The 18,231-nt window shown below is 38.0% G+C and overlaps 4 protein-coding genes across 4 annotated transcripts; all 4 read right to left on the bottom strand.

Annotated features, from left to right (window-relative positions):
* Positions 1–271: 271 nt before the first annotated feature.
* LOC139606978 (macrophage mannose receptor 1-like) lies at positions 272–3,453 on the bottom strand. The gene is made up of 5 exons (XM_071459481.1): positions 3,328–3,453; positions 2,633–2,703; positions 2,097–2,477; positions 1,479–1,814; positions 272–1,280 (listed from the first exon to the last, which is right to left on the bottom strand). Exons 2-5 carry the CDS (start codon positions 2,664–2,666, stop codon positions 931–933), a joined length of 1,101 nt encoding a protein of 366 aa, XP_071315582.1. The 5' UTR covers positions 2,667–2,703; positions 3,328–3,453; the 3' UTR covers positions 272–930.
* A 1,117-nt stretch (positions 3,454–4,570) lies between these two features.
* LOC139606948 (C-type mannose receptor 2-like) lies at positions 4,571–8,463 on the bottom strand. The gene is made up of 5 exons (XM_071459413.1): positions 7,747–8,463; positions 7,052–7,122; positions 6,506–6,895; positions 5,958–6,287; positions 4,571–5,598 (listed from the first exon to the last, which is right to left on the bottom strand). Exons 2-5 carry the CDS (start codon positions 7,083–7,085, stop codon positions 5,252–5,254), a joined length of 1,101 nt encoding a protein of 366 aa, XP_071315514.1. The 5' UTR covers positions 7,086–7,122; positions 7,747–8,463; the 3' UTR covers positions 4,571–5,251.
* A 297-nt stretch (positions 8,464–8,760) lies between these two features.
* On the bottom strand, positions 8,761–11,773 carry LOC139606944 (macrophage mannose receptor 1-like). Its single transcript, XM_071459407.1, has 4 exons — positions 11,704–11,773; positions 11,159–11,548; positions 10,618–10,947; positions 8,761–9,789 (listed from the first exon to the last, which is right to left on the bottom strand). The coding sequence occupies exons 1-4, from the start codon at positions 11,735–11,737 to the stop codon at positions 9,443–9,445; spliced, it is 1,101 nt and encodes a 366-aa protein (XP_071315508.1). The 5' UTR covers positions 11,738–11,773; the 3' UTR covers positions 8,761–9,442.
* Positions 11,774–13,684: 1,911 nt separating this feature from the next.
* Positions 13,685–17,931, bottom strand: LOC139606943 (macrophage mannose receptor 1-like). The gene is made up of 5 exons (XM_071459405.1): positions 17,858–17,931; positions 16,777–16,814; positions 16,058–16,447; positions 15,510–15,839; positions 13,685–14,681 (listed from the first exon to the last, which is right to left on the bottom strand). Exons 2-5 carry the CDS (start codon positions 16,805–16,807, stop codon positions 14,335–14,337), a joined length of 1,098 nt encoding a protein of 365 aa, XP_071315506.1. The 5' UTR covers positions 16,808–16,814; positions 17,858–17,931; the 3' UTR covers positions 13,685–14,334.
* Positions 17,932–18,231: the final 300 nt, after the last annotated feature.

Below are 18,231 nucleotides of genomic sequence, written 5' to 3'. Positions count from 1 at the left end.
GAGAGACAGGAGAACATTACTGACCAAGGAATCAGGGTTACAGACAGAAAAGAAGAGATGATGGACGTTCAACCAATGAGCTTTCAGCTAATTAATTCCAGTGAACTTGCAGCACAGATTCTTAAAGCTGGTGCACAATATGTCATCTGAACATGCAAATGTATGAGAGCTAGATGGAGGTGTTCGGCTGATGAGGACACAGTTTGCCCACTGGAGAGCAAAGTTAATTTTTTTAACTGTAAAATGTTCTTCTCAGTTGAAACTGTTTTTAAAAACTGACCTTCCAGAGGTTGTATTCATGTTTTTTTTGCAAAGAAAATACCAATATCAGCTGATATATCATGATCACATTTATTGAACTGTTACATATCAATACATTCAGCCGAAAGAATTCATTTTTGTGCAGTATATGACATATGACAGTAATGTTTCCAAGTGAAGTGAAAAAAAAAACTCCAAAAGATGAATAAAATATAAGAACAGTAAAAAACAACCAAAAATGATTACTGACCAGACATAATAAAGAAAGTCTGATGTTCCTGTATCAGGACAAGGAGGCAGAAAACTGTATTAGTTAGTGTAGCCACTTTCTCTCAAGGTCTGAACTGCACCTAACCAGTCTGTTGGTGACTTCTGCATTTGTCGTAATGAAACCAGAAATCAGTTTAAACACATAGAATTATGACTTCACATATCATAACCATCACCAGATGTTTACCAAAAAATAGATATTTTTTGAGTGTAAGAAGCAAAACAGTATAGAGGTTTATTCTGAAGTAGATAACCAGAGAGTTAGTAATTTTGTTTCCCTCCCCATCAGTTGGTTATTTCAACATTTGTCATATTGCAGTTGAGTGAAGCCAGAAATCAGTTTTTACATAGTTTACACGTGTTGCAGTCAAGAAAATTACACCAGAAATATAAAATCTGTCACAACCCTCTAGCACAAATAAAATCAAACACGTCATTATCAGCCTTTTTGAACCACTTGTATTTTCCTTTTGCCTCCATGGAAGCCGCATGGTAACACCTGTCAGTCTCTTGCTTTGGGGCCCAGTTGTCATAGCAGACTAGCACATCGCTGACCCAGAACCACAAACCCAGAGTGCAGGTGTAGCGCAGTCCCAGCCAGACGAAAAGAGATGAGGCCTTCTTGGCTCTCTGTTGGACCCATCTCTGCTGGTGAAGGTTAGTGATGGAGACCAGGTCATGGTGGTTCTCTCTGCAGTAATCCAGGGCGTCGTCCCAGGTCTTGTTTTGTTTGATCAGGATCACTTTATCTGTCATGAACAAACAGGACATTCAGGTAAAATCTGGGAGCAACAGGCTACGGTAACGACATCGAATCCAAGTAGCTGCTGATGTCAAAATTTGAAGGAGATGTGCAAGAACAGTTTGTGTGACAGGCAACTTGAAACATAAAGCCTCATCAATGGTTCAGATTATTCTAACAAGGAAAACCAACTTAGAAAACTCACCTTCATAGCAGAAGAAGGGTTTTGTATTAGTACATTTATCAGAGTCCCATTTTCCTGATCTTTTTAAAAAAGCACATTCTCCGTCCTTGTGTCCCACGTTAAACAAGTCCTGATCCCAGTGTCTGAAAGAGAAATCACTCCCATCTGACCACCTCCAGGTGTCTCTGAACAGGCCGATCCACAATTTATTTTTAGACTTTATCTCTTCCTTGAGTTTTATATCGTCTAACTGATCTCCACTGACCAGGTCTGTGTGATGTTCTCTGCAGTAGCTCTGAGCCTGTGGCCAAGTTTTTTTTCTGTCACTAATCCAATAGAATATTTTACTGGAGTTTTCTGTGGAGGAAACAAACAAACACGTCTAAAAAGACATGCACTTTAAAAGTTATCTAGTCTTACAAAACTACATTTTTCTTACAGGTGAAACAATAATGCAAAAATCTAAGGCTTTGAATCAACAGTCGACTTGTGACTATTAGTTCATTTTTTTTTTACTTAATTCCATAGAAATAAATGAGGTATATGTCCACATGGAGAACAATTATTAGACAGGCTGACATGCTGAGCACATGTAACAGATTACATGTACCAGGAAGAGTATTCGCAACATATTCTCACCATTGAAGCAGACAAATTCAAGTTCTCTAGTACAACACTCAGTGTCTAATTCGTGGGAAGATGACTTCAACATAACACAATATTTATGATTGTTGTCATCTGGCTTTCCCTGTTTCCATTTTATCTTGTTTATATTGAAATCCACCCCAGGAAGAGACCGGTGCCACTTCCTTTCTTCCTTTCCTGTTTCGCTGTACAACCCAATCCAGGCTTCAGTTGGAGTCTCTCCAGGGTCATTGAGTCTCTTCATGTCTGTCATGTCATACACTGTGGCCAGGTCTGTATATTTCTCTCTACAGTATGACCGAGCTTCATCCCAGGTCTTCTTCTCTTCAATAAAGTGGTACTCATAGAGGTGACATGTAAAGAAAGAATAATGACCTACACACAGAGAAAAAATATTATTCAGTATTGATGTTGATGAAATTTTCAAGGTCACTCCTGGAGCACTACTTATTATACCATGACACTTAATTGATGTTGGACTCAGCCTGAGCAGTCTAACTGTTGTAGAGCTGGTAAGATGATTCACTTACCCATCAGAATGAGCAGAAACAGACTCCACTGCATCTTCACTCTGTCAGATGAAACTGATATTTTCAGCGTGCTGTGAACCAAACACAATGATTTCAACATCTTGTCTGTTTGAGGGAACTGATATAAACAAACAAGGCAGAAAAAAGCGGGCTCATATTCTAATAAGAAAGAGGAAATACTCCAAAAATAAACCCAAACTAAGAGTGCACATTAAGAAATGCTTTTTCAGGCCCATGAAAGATGAGCAGTACAACAGCCTACAACAAATTCTTCCATGTAGGAGACTGTAATGTTGTAGTTTTGCTGCTACCATCGCAGTTACTGCCATCACAGGGTGAGACGCACAATAGGAGGACGATCATATAACCTGCGGTCTGACTCAGTGTTATCAAGACCTCAACTCTGTTCAGTCAGCTCAACAAACGCTGTAATTATTACAGGCGTATTTTAATTGTTTTCATTATATTTGTCAGGCCTTTCTGTTATTGTGTCGACCATTTGTAAAAACTCAATAACATAAATTATTATTATCATTTTATTTAAGGTAACATGAGAAAATGTAAAGTTGCAATATTTTCTAAATTATAAAATCAAGTCTGGTAAATGAAAAAGCTAAATTCACCACATTAATTTAATTCTGCAGGAAAAACAGCTTATGTATATAAATACATATATAAGCAGAGACTCAACTTACATCTGGTGGTTCCTTCTGTCTGAGCTTCACTCTGATGTCTGCCTCTCTCATGTGCTGATGAAAACTGCTCTCAGTAAATTATCACAGGCTCTATACATATATAAACTTATCAGTTACCACACACATAATTTACATAATACAAGTGGAAAAACAAACAGAAGAGAACACGGACTTTTGACTCTCCACCAAGGAACAATAAAAAAGTTTTATTTCATGCTACGACGACTTGTGGGGGAAATACATTTAATTCATGAATTTATTCATTCTTTAGTACAAGCCACATCCTTTAATACATAAGGACACATAAGATCTACAGCGTCATCATCAACATCTAGCTCACTGAACTCCACCATGGGTAGAGAACATTGTCACTTCCTGTTTCCTCTTCCTAGGTTGCAGTAGGCCTACAAGTTTCCTCTTGATTCTCTGCAGTGTCTTCATGTCTGTCATGTCATACACTGTGGCCAGGTCTGCATAAATCTCTCTGCAGTCCAACCAGGATCCAACCCAGGTCTTATTCTCCTCAATGAAGTACTTACAGAGATGATGTGTAGAAAGAACAATAACCTATTCACAGGGGAAAAAAAGAAAAAAGGTCACACCACCTATTTACACCATCCTCTTTATGTAAATGGGGCTTTGACTGCAGTCACTTGGTTATTTTAAGCTTTCCTTGACAAGAGTGAGCTGTACAACCTGATTAAGCTGTAGTAATCTGCAGTGTGCAGCAGCAGTGATGCTATTGCTAGTGATTCTTTGAAAACCTTTTTTTTGTTCGAACACCACATAAAACTGACAGTTTTCATCGATGGTGGACATTATTATCATGATTTTGTCCAGTTTCATTGCTTACTGATTTATTTGGATTCAAATGTCACAGCTGTCACCTCTCCTCGCTACCATAAAAGGTGATGTAGTGTGCTGCATGATTTTACAGTGAAATCAACATGCAAAGTTAGGTCATCCATGCGGGCCATACAGGTTTTAATGGATTTTAATGGCATAATGTTACATTGCATTAACTGTCATGTAGAACACGTAATATTAAAAACTTTACCTATTAAAGGATTGTAATATAAAATAAGCAAGGAATAATACTAATACAAATATTAAATATTGAATATATATACTTATGTAAATATGAGCATATTTTGATATTCTCCAAGTGTAAATGTAAATGTATAAAATGTATAAATGTAAAATGTATGTTTGATCAGAGCTGTGGAAAAAGACAGGACCACTCTGTTGTTTAACAGTTTATTCAACATCAGAGAGTTCAGATATCCATTTAAACAAAACGCCCAAAACTGTAATTACAACATGAATATGATTTCACATGATACAACTGGGCCTTAGCCGCAACATCAGAACACAAAACATGGCTATAGACTGGTGTATCATAATTGTTTTCTATCGTAAGCAGATTACCTGCTGGAGAACATCAGGCCTCTGTAAATAATCGATTTATAACTGCTCTCTCTGAAAAGGGCCCAGAGATAACTTCAGTGCTACATAAAACAATGAAAAAAATTGACATGGGAAAAAAGTGAAACCTGAAGTTGAAAAAAAAACACTTAACACTTAAACAAATAAGTAATATATACAAATGGTCACTGTAATTTGACCAACTATGACAAAGACACTGAAAAATATGTTTACATGATGATTTCAGATGGAATTATCCAGTTCAGTTGTAAACCTCCTTAGTCATCAGGTGTGGTCACTTTTCTTCTGTGTGCAATCTGCAGTTACTAAGTCAGTTAGTACATTTGTGACTGTCCTCATCAGACTGCAATTCCTACAGTTCCCAGAAAGCCATTTAATAAACCCAGAGATCCCATGAAATAAAGCTTATTCAAAACTAATACACCAACAAGAACAAAGAGAGAAAATGATTATTAAATCTTAGCGAGTGCAGTGAGTTTCAAAACTTAGAACAGATGAAATTGAACTTGTCATTGTCATTTTTTTTGAACCACTTATATTGTCCTCCTCTCTGAATGGCTCCAGACATGTCACAGTTGTCCGTCTCTTCATCTGAGTCCCAGTTCCTGTAGTCGCCTTTCTCGTCACTCACCCAGAACCAGAAACCCAGAGTGCAGGTGTAGCGCATTCCCAGCCAGACATAAGGAGATGAGGCCTTCTTGGCTCTCTGTTGGACCCATCTCTGCTGGTGAAGGTTAGTGATGGAGACCAGGTCATGGTGGTTCTTTCTGCAGAAATATAAGGCCTCCACCCAGGTCTTGTTTTGTTTGATCAGGATCAAGTGATCTGTCATGAACAAAAAGTAGAATGAAATAACAATATTGATACAAGGGCAGCTGTTGAGTCAGTCTGCGCTGGCACCTAAACTAATGGTATTGGTAGAGGAGCAGTTCCTCCAGACAGGTCACCATCATCAACTGTGAACATTTTTCAGCAGTGAAGAATCAACACAAACTATGATTAAAGACAGAATTCATTATTTTGTTCAACTCATAAAATAAATAAATAAAAATACAATAAATATCTTCACCACTAAAAGAAATTAAACATGAATACATGGAGAAATAACTGTAAACTCAGCCGGGCCTTTCATCTGTTTCCATTGCTGATCTAAAAAGGTCAAAACAGGTCTTTGCAAAACTCACCTTCATAGCAGAGGAAGGGTTTTTTATTAGTACAATTAACAGAGTCCCATTTTCCTGATGTTTTTAAAAAAGCACATTCTTTGTCCTCGTGTCCCACTTTAAACAAGTCCTGATCCCAGTGTCTGAAAGAGGAATTGCTCCCATCTGACCACCTCCAGGTGTCTCTGAACAAGCCGATCCACCAGTTAGTCACAGGATTGTTTTTGATTCTTTCATCTTCTAACTGATCTCCACTGACCAGGTCTGTGTGATGTTCTCTGCAGTAGCTCTGAGCCTGTGGCCAAGTTTTTTTGACGTTACTAATCCAGTGGAATTTATCACTGGAGCTTTCTGTAGAGGAAACAAACAAACAAGCATCATAATACTCACAGTTCACTTGTGACTATTAGTTGATTTGTTATTTTTTTGAATCTGTCAAGTTTTTACTTAATTCCACAGAAATAAATGAGGTATATGTCCACATGGAGAACAAACAGTAGACAGGCTGACATGCTGAGCACATGTAACAGAATACACATAATAGTAAGAATATTAGCCACATTTCTCACCGTTGTAGCAGATAAATTCCTGTTCATCTGAACACTCATGATCCTGCCATTTCTGATTGCCCATCACCTGCACACAGTTCTCAAGAGCTCCATTCTGTCCTGCATCATTCGGCTCATCATTTGCCCAATTTGTCTTGTTTATACTGAAATCCACCCCAGGAAGAGACCAGCGCCACTTCCTTTTTTCCTCTCCTGTTTCGTTGTACAACCCAATCCAGGCTTCAGGTGGAGTCTTTACAGAGTCATTGAGTCTCTTCATGTCTGTCATGTCATACACTGTGGCCAGGTCTGTATATTTCTCTCTACAGTACAACTGAGCTTCATGCCAGGTCTTATTCTCTCCAATAAAGTGGTATTCGTAGAGGTGACATGTGAAGAAGGAATAATGACCTACACACAGAGAAAAAAATATTATTCAGTATTGATGTTGATGAAATTTTCAAGGTCACTCCTGGAGTACAACTTATTATACCATGACACTTAATTGATGTTGGACTCAGCCTGAGTAGTCTAACTGTTGTAGAGCTGGTAAGATGATCCACTTACCCATCAGAATGAGCGGAAACAGACTCCACTGCATCTTCGCTCTGTCAGATGAAACTGATATTTTCAGCGTGCTGTGAACCAAACACAATGATTTCAACATCTTGTCTGTTTGAGGGAACTGATATAAACAAACAAGGCAGAAAAAAGCAGGCTCATATTCTAATAAGAAAGAGGAAATACTCCAAAAATAAACCCAAACTAAGAGTGCACATTAAGAAATGTTTTTTCAGGCCCATGAAAGATGAGTAGTACAACAGCCTACAACAAATTCTTCCATGTAGGAGACTGTAATGTTGTAGTTTTGCTGCTACCATCGCAGTTACTGCCATCACAGGGTGAGATGCACAATAGGAGGACGATCATATAACCTGTGGTCTGACTCAGTGTTATCAAGACCTCAACGCTGTACAGTCAGCTCAACAAACGCTGTAATTATTACAGGCGTATTTTAATAATTGTCATTATATTTGTCAGGACTTTCCGTTATTGTGTCGACCATTTGTAAAAACTCAATAACATAAATTATTATTATCATTTTATTTAAGGTAACATGAGAAAATGTTAAGTTGCAATATTTTCTAAATTATAAAATCAAGTCTGGTAAATGAAAAAGCTAAATTCACCACATTAATTGAATTCTGCAGGAACAATAGCTTATGTATATAAATACATATATAAGCAGAGACTCAACTTACATCTGGTGGTTCCTTCTGTCTGAGCTTCACTCTGATGTCTGCCTCTCTCATGTGCTGATGAAAACTGCTCTCAGTAAATTATCACAGGCTCTATACATATATAAACTTATCAGTCATGAGACACATGATTTTCATAATAGAGTGGGGGGAAAAAAACAGAAGTAAAACTGACACTTTTCATTGACTTGACAATATAATCATGAGTTTGATCAGTTTCAATATTTGGATTCAAATGTCACAGCTGTCACCTCTCCTCGCTACCAGTACAGGCGATGTAGTGTGCTGCGTGATTTTACAGGGAAATCAACATGCAAAGTTAGGTCATCCATGCGGGCCATACAGTTTCCTTGAACAAGATTAATCCACAGTTCTCAGTTGTTTACACTATTGCTTCACCTAGTTCCATTCATGATGAGGTCTGACGTCTAGAGCCATGCTAGTAGATCTGTGAGGCTGCACAAAGGCAAGGCACAGCATCGAGCTAAATGCTAATGTCAGCATGCTAACATGCTCACGGTGGCAATGGGAACATGCTGAATTTAGGAGGTTTAGGAGTTTACCATGTCCACCATTGTGGTTTACTGTGTTGACATGCTAGCATTTGCTATTTAGCACTAATCACAACCAACAGCTGAGGCTAACTGAGAGGTCGTCAGCTTTGTTTGGGCAAATTAAAAATCTGACCAGATGATGTCACAAGAGGAAAAGTTCAGTGATCACCAAGGTGATTAGATCTAATTAGTCCCAAGGCATTTCACGCAAAACCAGATTTTAATGGCATAATGTTATATTGTAGCAACTGTAATGTAAAACACATAATATGAAAAAAAGAACCTATTAAAGGATTGTAACATAAATATATATATATATATATATATATATATATATATATATATATACACTTGTGTAAATATGAGCATATTTTGATATTCTCCAATGTAAATGTAAATATATAAAATGTATAAATGTAAAATGTATGTTTGATCAGAGCTGTGGAAAAAGACAGGACCACTCTGTTGTTTAACAGTTTATTCAACATCAGAGAGTTCAGATATCCATTTAAACAAAACGCCCAAAACTGTAATTACAACATGAATATGATTTCACATGATACAACTGGGCCTTAGCCGCAACATCAGAACACAAAACATGGCTATAGACTGGTGTATCATAATTGTTTTCTATCGTCAGCAGATTACCTGCTGGAGAACATCAGGCCTCTGTAAATAATCGATTTATAACTGCTCTCTCTGAAAAGGGCCCAGAGATAACTTCAGTGCTACATAAAACAATGAAAAAAAAATTGGCATGGGAAAAAAGTGAAACCTGAAGTTGAAAAAAAGAAAAGAACACTTAAACAAATAAGTAATATATGCAAATGGTCACTGTAATTTGACCAACTATGACAAAGACACTGAAAAATATGTTTACATGATGATTTCAGATGGAATTATCCAGATCAGTTGTAAACCTCCTTAGTCATCAGGTGTGGTCACTTTTCCTGTGTGTGCAATCTGCAGTTACTAAGTCAGTTAGTACATTTGTGACTGTCCTCATCAGACTGCAATTCCTACAGTTCCCAGAAAGCCATTTAATAAACCCAGAGATCCCATGAAATAAAGCTTCTTCAAAACTAATACACCAACAAGAACAAAGAGAGAAAATGATTATTAAATCTTAGCGAGTGCAGTGAGTTTCAAAACTTAGAACAGATGAAATTGAACTTGTCATTGTCATTTTTTTTGAACCACTTATATTGTCCTCCTCTCTGAATGGCTCCAGACATGTCACAGTTGTCCGTCTCTTCATCTGAGTCCCAGTTCCTGTAGTCGCCTTTCTCGTCACTCACCCAGAACCAGAAACCCAGAGTGCAGGTGTAGCGCATTCCCAGCCAGACGTAAGGAGATGAGGCCTTCTTGGCTCTCTGTTGGACCCATCTCTGCTGGTGAAGGTTAGTGATGGAGACCAGGTCATGGTGGTTCTTTCTGCAGAAATATAAGGCCTCCACCCAGGTCTTGTTTTGTTGGATCAGAATCAAATGATCTGTCATGAACAAAAAGTAGCATGAAATAAAAGTATGTCAGGTCTGAACAATGGCTCGGACTCAGATGCAGACAGACACAGTTTGCAAGTTCTCAATATGTCCTTTAATAAGGCAAAGTCGGTACACGGGTGATCAGTCAACAAAGCAAAGGTATCCAAATCGGCAGGCAAAGGCAGGGTCAAAAACCAAAAACAAGACAAGGAACTAATAAGGCTCACGGGGAATAAACGCTGGAACGTAGTCACAATGAACAAGACGAACTGGCACAGGAGGAAGGGAACACTGAGACTAAATACTCTGGGAGAGGGAAGACAATGAGACACAGGTGCAACACAGTAGGGCAGGGCATGTAATCACACAAGGGGAAGACACATGAGGGCAGGAAGTGAAGAACCTGAAACGAGATAAGAGGTGAGTATCAGAATAAAACAGGAAGTACAAGACAAAGAACACTGGGGGAAACAAAAAAGAACTCAGCTATCCAGCTGAGGCATGACACAATATTGATACAAGGGCAGCTGTTGAGTCAGTCTGCGCTGGCACCTAAACTAATGGTATTGTTAGAGGAGCAGTTCCTCCAGACAGGTCACCATCATCAACTGTGAACATTTTTCAGCAGTGAAGAATCAACACAAACTATGATTAAAGACAGAATTCATGATTTTGTTCAACTCATGAAATAAATAAATAAAAATACAATAAATATCTTCAACACTAAAAGAAATTAAACATGAATACATGGAGAAATAACTGTAAACTCAGCCGGGCCTTTCATCTGTTTCCATTGCTGATCTAAAAAGGTCAAAACAGGTCTTTGCAAAACTCACCTTCATAGCAGAGGAAGGGTTTTTTATTAGTACAATTAACAGAGTCCCATTTTCCTGATGTTTTTAAAAAAGCACATTCTTTGTCCTCGTGTCCCACTTTAAACAAGTCCTGATCCCAGTGTCTGAAAGAGGACTTGCTCCCATCTGACCACCTCCAGGTGTCTCTGAACAGGCCGATCCACCAGTTAGTCACAGGATTGTTTTTGATTCTTTCATCTTCTAACTGATCTCCACTGACCAGGTCTGTGTGATGTTCTCTGCAGTAGCTCTGAGCCTGTGGCCAAGTTTTTGTGACGTTACTAATCCAATGGAATTTATCACTGGAGCTTTCTGTAGAGGAAACAAACAATCAAGCATCATAATACTCACAGTTGACTTGTGACTATTAGTTGATTTATTTATTTTTTTAATCTGTCAAGTTTTTACTTAATTCCACAGAAATAAATGAGGTATATGTCCACATGGAGAACAAACAGTAGACAGGCTGACATGCTGAGCACAGAATACACATAATAGTAAGAATATTAGTCACATTTCTCACCGTTGTAGCAGATAAATTCCTGTTTATCTGAACACTCTTGATCCTCCCATTTCTGATCCTTTATCACCTGCACACAGTTCTCAAGAGCTTCATCCTTTCCTTTATCATTCGGCTCATCACTTGCCCATTTTGTCTTGTTTTCATTGAACTCCACCCCAGGAAGAGACCAGTGCCACTTCCTTTCTTCCTTTCCTGGTTCGCTGTACAACCCAATCCAGGCTTCAGTTGGAGTCTCTCCAGGGTCATTGAGTCTCTTCATGTCTGTCATGTCATACACTGTGGCCAGGTCTGTATATTTCTCTCTACAGTACAACTGAGCTTCATCCCAGGTCTTATTCTCTCCAATAAAGTGGTACTCGTAGAGGTGACATGTGAAGAAGGAATAATGACCTACACACAGAGAAAAAATATTATTCAGTATTGATGTTGATGAAATTTTCAAGGTCACTCCTGGAGCACTACTTATTATACCGTGACACTTAATTGATGTTGGACTCAGCCTGAGCAGTCTAACTGTTGTAGAGCGGGTAAGATGATTCACTTACCCATCAGAATGAGCAGAAACAGACTCCACTGCATCTTCGCTCTGTCACATGAAACTGATATTTTCAGCGTGCTGTGAACCAAACACAATGATTTCAACATCTTGTCTGTTTGAGGGAACTGATATAAACAAACAAGGCAGAAAAAAGCAGGCTCATATTCTAATAAGAAAGAGGAAATACTCCAAAAATAAACCCAAACTAAGAGTGCACATTAAGAAATGCTTTTTCAGGCCCATGAAAGATGAGCAGTACAACAGCCTACAACAAATTCTTCCATGTAGGAGACTGTAATGTTGTAGTTTTGCTGCTACCATCGCAGTTACTGCCATCACAGGGTGAGACGCACAATAGGAGGACGATCATATAACCTGCGGTCTGACTCAGTCTTATCAAGACCTCAACTCTGTGCAGTCAGCTCAACAAACGCTGTAATTATGACAGGCGTATTTGAATTATTGTCATTATATTTGTCAGGCCTTTCCGTTATTGTGTCGACCATTTGTAAAAACTCAATAACATAAATTATATCATTTTATTTAAGGTAACATGAGAAAATGTAAAGTTGCAATATTTTCTAAATTATAAAATCAAGTCTGGTAAATGAAAAAGCTAAATTCACCACATTAATTTAATTCTGCAGGAAAAACAGCTTATGTATATAAATACATATATAAGCAGAGACTCAACTTACATCTGGTGGTTCCTTCTGTCTGAGCTTCACTCTGATGTCTGCCTCTCTCATGTGCTGATGAAAACTGCTCTCAGTAAATTATCACAGGCTCTATACATATATAAACTTATCAGTTACCACACACATAATTTACATAATACAAGTGGAAAAACAAACAGAAGAGAACACAGACTTTTGACTCTCCACCAAGGAACAATAAAAAAAGTTTTATTTCATGCTACGACGACTTGTGGGGGAAATACATTTAATTCATGAATTTATTCATTCTTTAGTACAAGCCACATCCTTTAATACATAAGGACACATAAGATCTACAGCGTCATCATCAACATCTAGCTGACTGAACTCCACCATGGGTAGAGAACATTGTCACTTCCTGTTTCCTCTTCCTAGGTTGCAGTAGGCCTACAAGTTTCCTCTTGATTCTCTGCAGTGTCTTCATGTCTGTCATGTCATACACTGTGGCCAGGTCTGCATAAATCTCTCTGCAGTCCAACCAGGATCCAACCCAGGTCTTATTCTCCTCAATGAAGTACTTACAGAGATGATGTGTAGAAAGAACACTAACCTATTCACAGGGGAAAAAAAGAAAAAAGGTCACACCACCTATTTACACCATCCTCTTTATGTAAATGGGGCTTTGACTGCAGTCACTTGGTTATTTTAAGCTTTCCTTGACAAGAGTGAGCTGTCCAACTGCCCGCCTCCACCCCTGATTAAGCTGTAGTAATCTGCAGTGTGCAGCAGCAGTGATGCTATTGCTAGTGATTCTTTGAAAACCTTTTTTTTGTTCGAACACCACATAAAACTGACAGTTTTCATCGATGGTGGACATTATTATCATGATTTTGTCCAGTTTCATTGCTTACTGATTTATTTGGATTCAAATGTCACAGCTGTCACCTCTCCTCGCTACCATAAAAGGTGATGTAGTGTGCTGCATGATTTTACAGTGAAATCAACATGCAAAGTTAGGTCATCCATGCGGGCCATACAGGTTTTAATGGATTTTAATGGCATAATGTTACATTGCATTAACTGTAATGTAGAACACGTAATATTAAAAACTTTACCTATTAAAGGATTGTAATATAAAATAAGCAAGGAATAATACAAATACAAATATTAAATATTGAATATATATACTTATGTAAATATGAGCATATTTTGATATTCTCCAAGTGTAAATGTAAATGTATAAAATGTATAAATGTAAAATGTATGTTTGATCAGAGCTGTGGAAAAAGACAGGACCACTCTGTTGTTTAACAGTTTATTCAACATCAGAGAGTTCAGATATCCATTTAAACAAAACGCCCAAAACTGTAATTACAACATGAATATGATTTCACATGATACAACTGGGCCTTAGCCGCAACATCAGAACACAAAACATGGCTATAGACTGGTGTATCATAATTGTTTTCTATCGTAAGCAGATTACCTGCTGGAGAACATCAGGCCTCTGTAAATAATCGATTTATAACTGCTCTCTCTGAAAAGGGCCCAGAGATAACTTCAGTGCTACATAAAACAATGAAAAAAATTGACATGGGAAAAAAGTGAAACCTGAAGTTGAAAAAAAAACACTTAACACTTAAACAAATAAGTAATATATACAAATGGTCACTGTAATTTGACCAACTATGACAAAGACACTGAAAAATATGTTTACATGATGATTTCAGATGGAATTATCCAGTTCAGTTGTAAACCTCCTTAGTCATCAGGTGTGGTCACTTTTCTTCTGTGTGCAATCTGCAGTTACTAAGTCAGTTAGTACATTTGTGACTGTCCTCATCAGACTGCAATTCCTACAGTTCCCAGAAAGCCATTTAATAAACCCAGAGATCCCATGAAATAAAGCTTATTCAAAACTAATACACCAACAAGAACAAAGAGAGAAAATGATTATTAAATCTTAGCGAGTGCAGTGAGTTTCAAAACTTAGAACAGATGAAATTGAACTTGTCATTGTCATTTTTTTTGAACCACTTATATTGTCCTCCTCTCTGAATGGCTCCAGACATGTCACAGTCGTCCGTCTCTTCATCTGAGTCCCAGTTCCTGTAGTCGGCTTTCTCGTCACTCACCCAGAACCAGAAACCCAGAGTGCAGGTGTAGCGCATTCCCAGCCAGACGTAAGGAGATGAGGCCTTCTTGGCTCTCTGTTGGACCCATCTCTGCTGGTGAAGGTTAGTGATGGAGACCAGGTCATGGTGGTTCTTTCTGCAGAAATATAAGGCCTCCACCCAGGTCTTGTTTTGTTGGATCAGGATCAAATGATCTGTCATGAACAAAAAGTAGCATGAAATAAAAGTATGTCAGGTCTGAACAATGGCTCGGACTCAGATGCAGACAGACACAGTTTGCAAGTTCTCAATATGTCCTTTAATAAGGCAAAGTCGGTACACGGGTGATCAGTCAACAAAGCAAAGGTATCCAAATCGGCAGGCAAAGGCAGGGTCAAAAACCAAAAACAAGACAAGGAACTAATAAGGCTCACGGGGAATAAACGCTGGAACGTAGTCACAATGAACAAGACGAACTGGCACAGGAGGAAGGGAACACTGAGACTAAATACTCTGGGAGAGGGAAGACAATGAGACACAGGTGCAACACAGTAGGGCAGGGCATGTAATCACACAAGGGGAAGACACATGAGGGCAGGAAGTGAAGAACCTGAAACGAGATAAGAGGTGAGTATCAGAATAAAACAGGAAGTACAAGACAAAGAACACTGGGGGAAACAAAAAAGAACTCAGCTATCCAGCTGAGGCATGACACAATATTGATACAAGGGCAGCTGTTGAGTCAGTCTGCGCTGGCACCTAAACTAATGGTATTGTTAGAGGAGCAGTTCCTCCAGACAGGTCACCATCATCAACTGTGAACATTTTTCAGCAGTGAAGAATCAACACAAACTATGATTAAAGACAGAATTCATGATTTTGTTCAACTCATGAAATAAATAAATAAAAATACAATAAATATCTTCACCACTAAAAGAAATTTAACATGAATACATGGAGAAATAACTGTAAACTCAGCCGGGCCTTTCATCTGTTTCCATTGCTGATCTAAAAAGGTCAAAACAGGTCTTTGCAAAACTCACCTTCATAGCAGAGGAAGGGTTTTTTATTAGTACAATGAACAGAGTCCCATTTTCCTGATGTTTTTAAAAAATCACATTCTTTGTCCTTGTGTCCCACTTTAAACAAGTCCTGATCCCAGTGTCTGAAAGAGGAATTGCTCCCATCTGACCACCTCCAGGTGTCTCTGAACAGGCCGATCCACCAGTTAGTCACAGGATTGTTTTTGATTCTTTCATCTTCTAACTGATCTCCACTGACCAGGTCTGTGTGATGTTCTCTGCAGTAGCTCTGAGCCTGTGGCCAAGTTTTTTTGACGTTACTAATCCAATGGAATTTATCACTGGAGCTTTCTGTAGAGGAAACAAACAATCAAGCATCATAATACTCACAGTTCACTTGTGACTATTAGTTGATTTATTTATTTTTTTAATCTGTCAAGTTTTTACTTAATTCCACAGAAATAAATGAGGTATTTGTCCACATGGAGAACAAACAGTAGACAGGCTGACATGCTGAGCACATGTAACAGAAAACGCATAATAGTAAGAATATTAGCCACATTTCTCACCGTTGTAGCAGATAAATTCCTGTTTATCTGAACACTTTTGATCCACCCATTTCTGATCCTTTATCATCTGCACACAGTTCTCAAGAGCTGTAATCAGTCCTGCATCATTCGGCTCACCACTTCCCCATTTTGTCTTGTTTTCATTGAACTCCACCCCAGGAAGAGACCAGTGCCACTTCCTTTCTTTCTTTCCTGTTTCGCTGTACAACCCAATCCAGGCTTCAGTTGGAGTCTCTCCAGGGTCATTGAGTCTCCTCATGTCTGTCATGTCATACACTGTGGCCAGGTCTTTATAATTCTTTCTGCAGTACGACTGGGCTTCATGCCAGGTCTTCTTCTCTTTAATAAAGTGATACTCATAGAGTCGACATGTGAAGAAGGAACAATGACCTGCACCCAGAGAGAAAGCACCGTAGTGTTAGAGCTGATAGCATGACACGCATCTACTTTTGCATAAAAATTATGAGCACCACACCATGTTTGCCACTTCATTTAAATGTGGCTCTGTCCCCACTCTAATTACTTGATTTATTTTATGAATCCAGCATAAGCTACAGTGATCTTCAACACAACAACCTTACAAAAAGGGATTCATTAAACTTTTTGACTCAAACTTTTGCTTGAATTATGATAAATGACAAAGATTCATCAAACTGTATTTTCTGCTTTTTTAATGGCAGCAGTGATCCTGCTGGTGATCTGGACGACGATTCACTTACCCAGCAGAATGAGCAGAAACAGACTCCACATCTTTGCTCTGTTAAGAGAAACTCATATTTTAGTGTGCAGTAAGCTGGACACAATCATTCTAATAGATTGTGCCAGTTTAAAGAAAACACTGCATGCAGTTAAGTGACACAAGTGAACTGTACTGCAGGAAGCAAAGTAATGTTTAGTGGCAAACGTGTAGTATGATCAAACCAGCACTAACCATACTGTGAAATGTCTTTTTTTGTAGCCCACAAACAAATCTTAATCAAGTAAAATGTAACCGTTGGAATCCATACAGTGGGGGTAATAACAAACACACCTGTACAGTGTAGTGTTTCTAAAGAGTTCAAATATTTTGTTTTTTGCTTGTACTGCTATTATTTTTGTTGTTTTCCAGTTATTGCTACTGTCAATACACAAGTAAAAAAAAAAAAAAGGTATATAAATGTTAATGGTGCCTTTCATGAGCCTAACTATTATTATTAGTTATTAGTTCCTGTATTATGAGTGCACTAACTGATCACTTATATATTTAGTAACTTAGTAATTTGAGATTACGATCTATCTACACCACAAAAACCACAAATAATAAACTACATGACCTCTGTGACCCTAATTTTAATTAATGTTCAATTCTTGCATCTCTTTCTATTGTAATTGTAATAACAAACAGTCACCAATAAAACAATATACAGATTTTACATTTATGTTTTTTAAAGCATGCAAAAGAATGCAATTGTTTTGTTTTGCTTTTTTTTCAGAAGCTGAGAGGTCAGAAAATACCAACCACACCCTCACTGCCGTCCACCAAGCTTTAAGCCAACAATAAAGTGTTGTATTCGTATTTTCAAATCAGGTGTTCCTGCCGTTGTGCCCACAGAAATACTGAACATTGCATGATAAAATTGAGATTTTAAAGTCGTGGTGTCAGATCGTGTTGGCTGATTGATACAGCCAAATTACCTATATGATTTGATTTTAGATTATGTAAAATGACTGAAGGAAATCAAAAACACTGTGCTATCCACTACTGCACACACAGTAAATGATTTGATGATATTAAAGTTACAAAACAGAATCGTAACTTACATGGTCTGATTCCTTCTCTCAGCAGCTTCAGTCTGATGTCTGTCCTTGATGAGGTGATGGTGTCTCCTCAAATATTGAACAGATAGGTAGTCACCTTACCATCAGCATTTGAATATTCAAATCCAGACTAAGATGCTTATCACAGAAAGAACCCACTGATGACAGGAATATAGTTCACATAATGCATAACAAGAATAATAATGGGACACACCCCCTTGTTCACTGCCCAAGAAGCAGAAACAAAAGATGCTATTCCACAATATCCACTAATAAGGAAAATATATTAAATCAATTTTTACAACTTATAAATTATTTTAGCATTTTGCAAAGTTCAATTTGTAAAATTCAAACATAACATTTCATCCCTGAGTTGG

This window comes from Trachinotus anak, unplaced genomic scaffold (assembly GCF_046630095.1).
Source record: "Trachinotus anak isolate AG129_WGS33_773 ecotype Australia unplaced genomic scaffold, CSIRO_AGI_Tana_v1 ptg000023l, whole genome shotgun sequence".
In the NCBI taxonomy this organism is placed as follows: Eukaryota; Metazoa; Chordata; class Actinopteri; order Carangiformes; family Carangidae; genus Trachinotus; species Trachinotus anak.
Note: the sequence above shows the minus strand (reverse complement) of the source record. Positions and strands in the feature narration are given on the sequence as shown.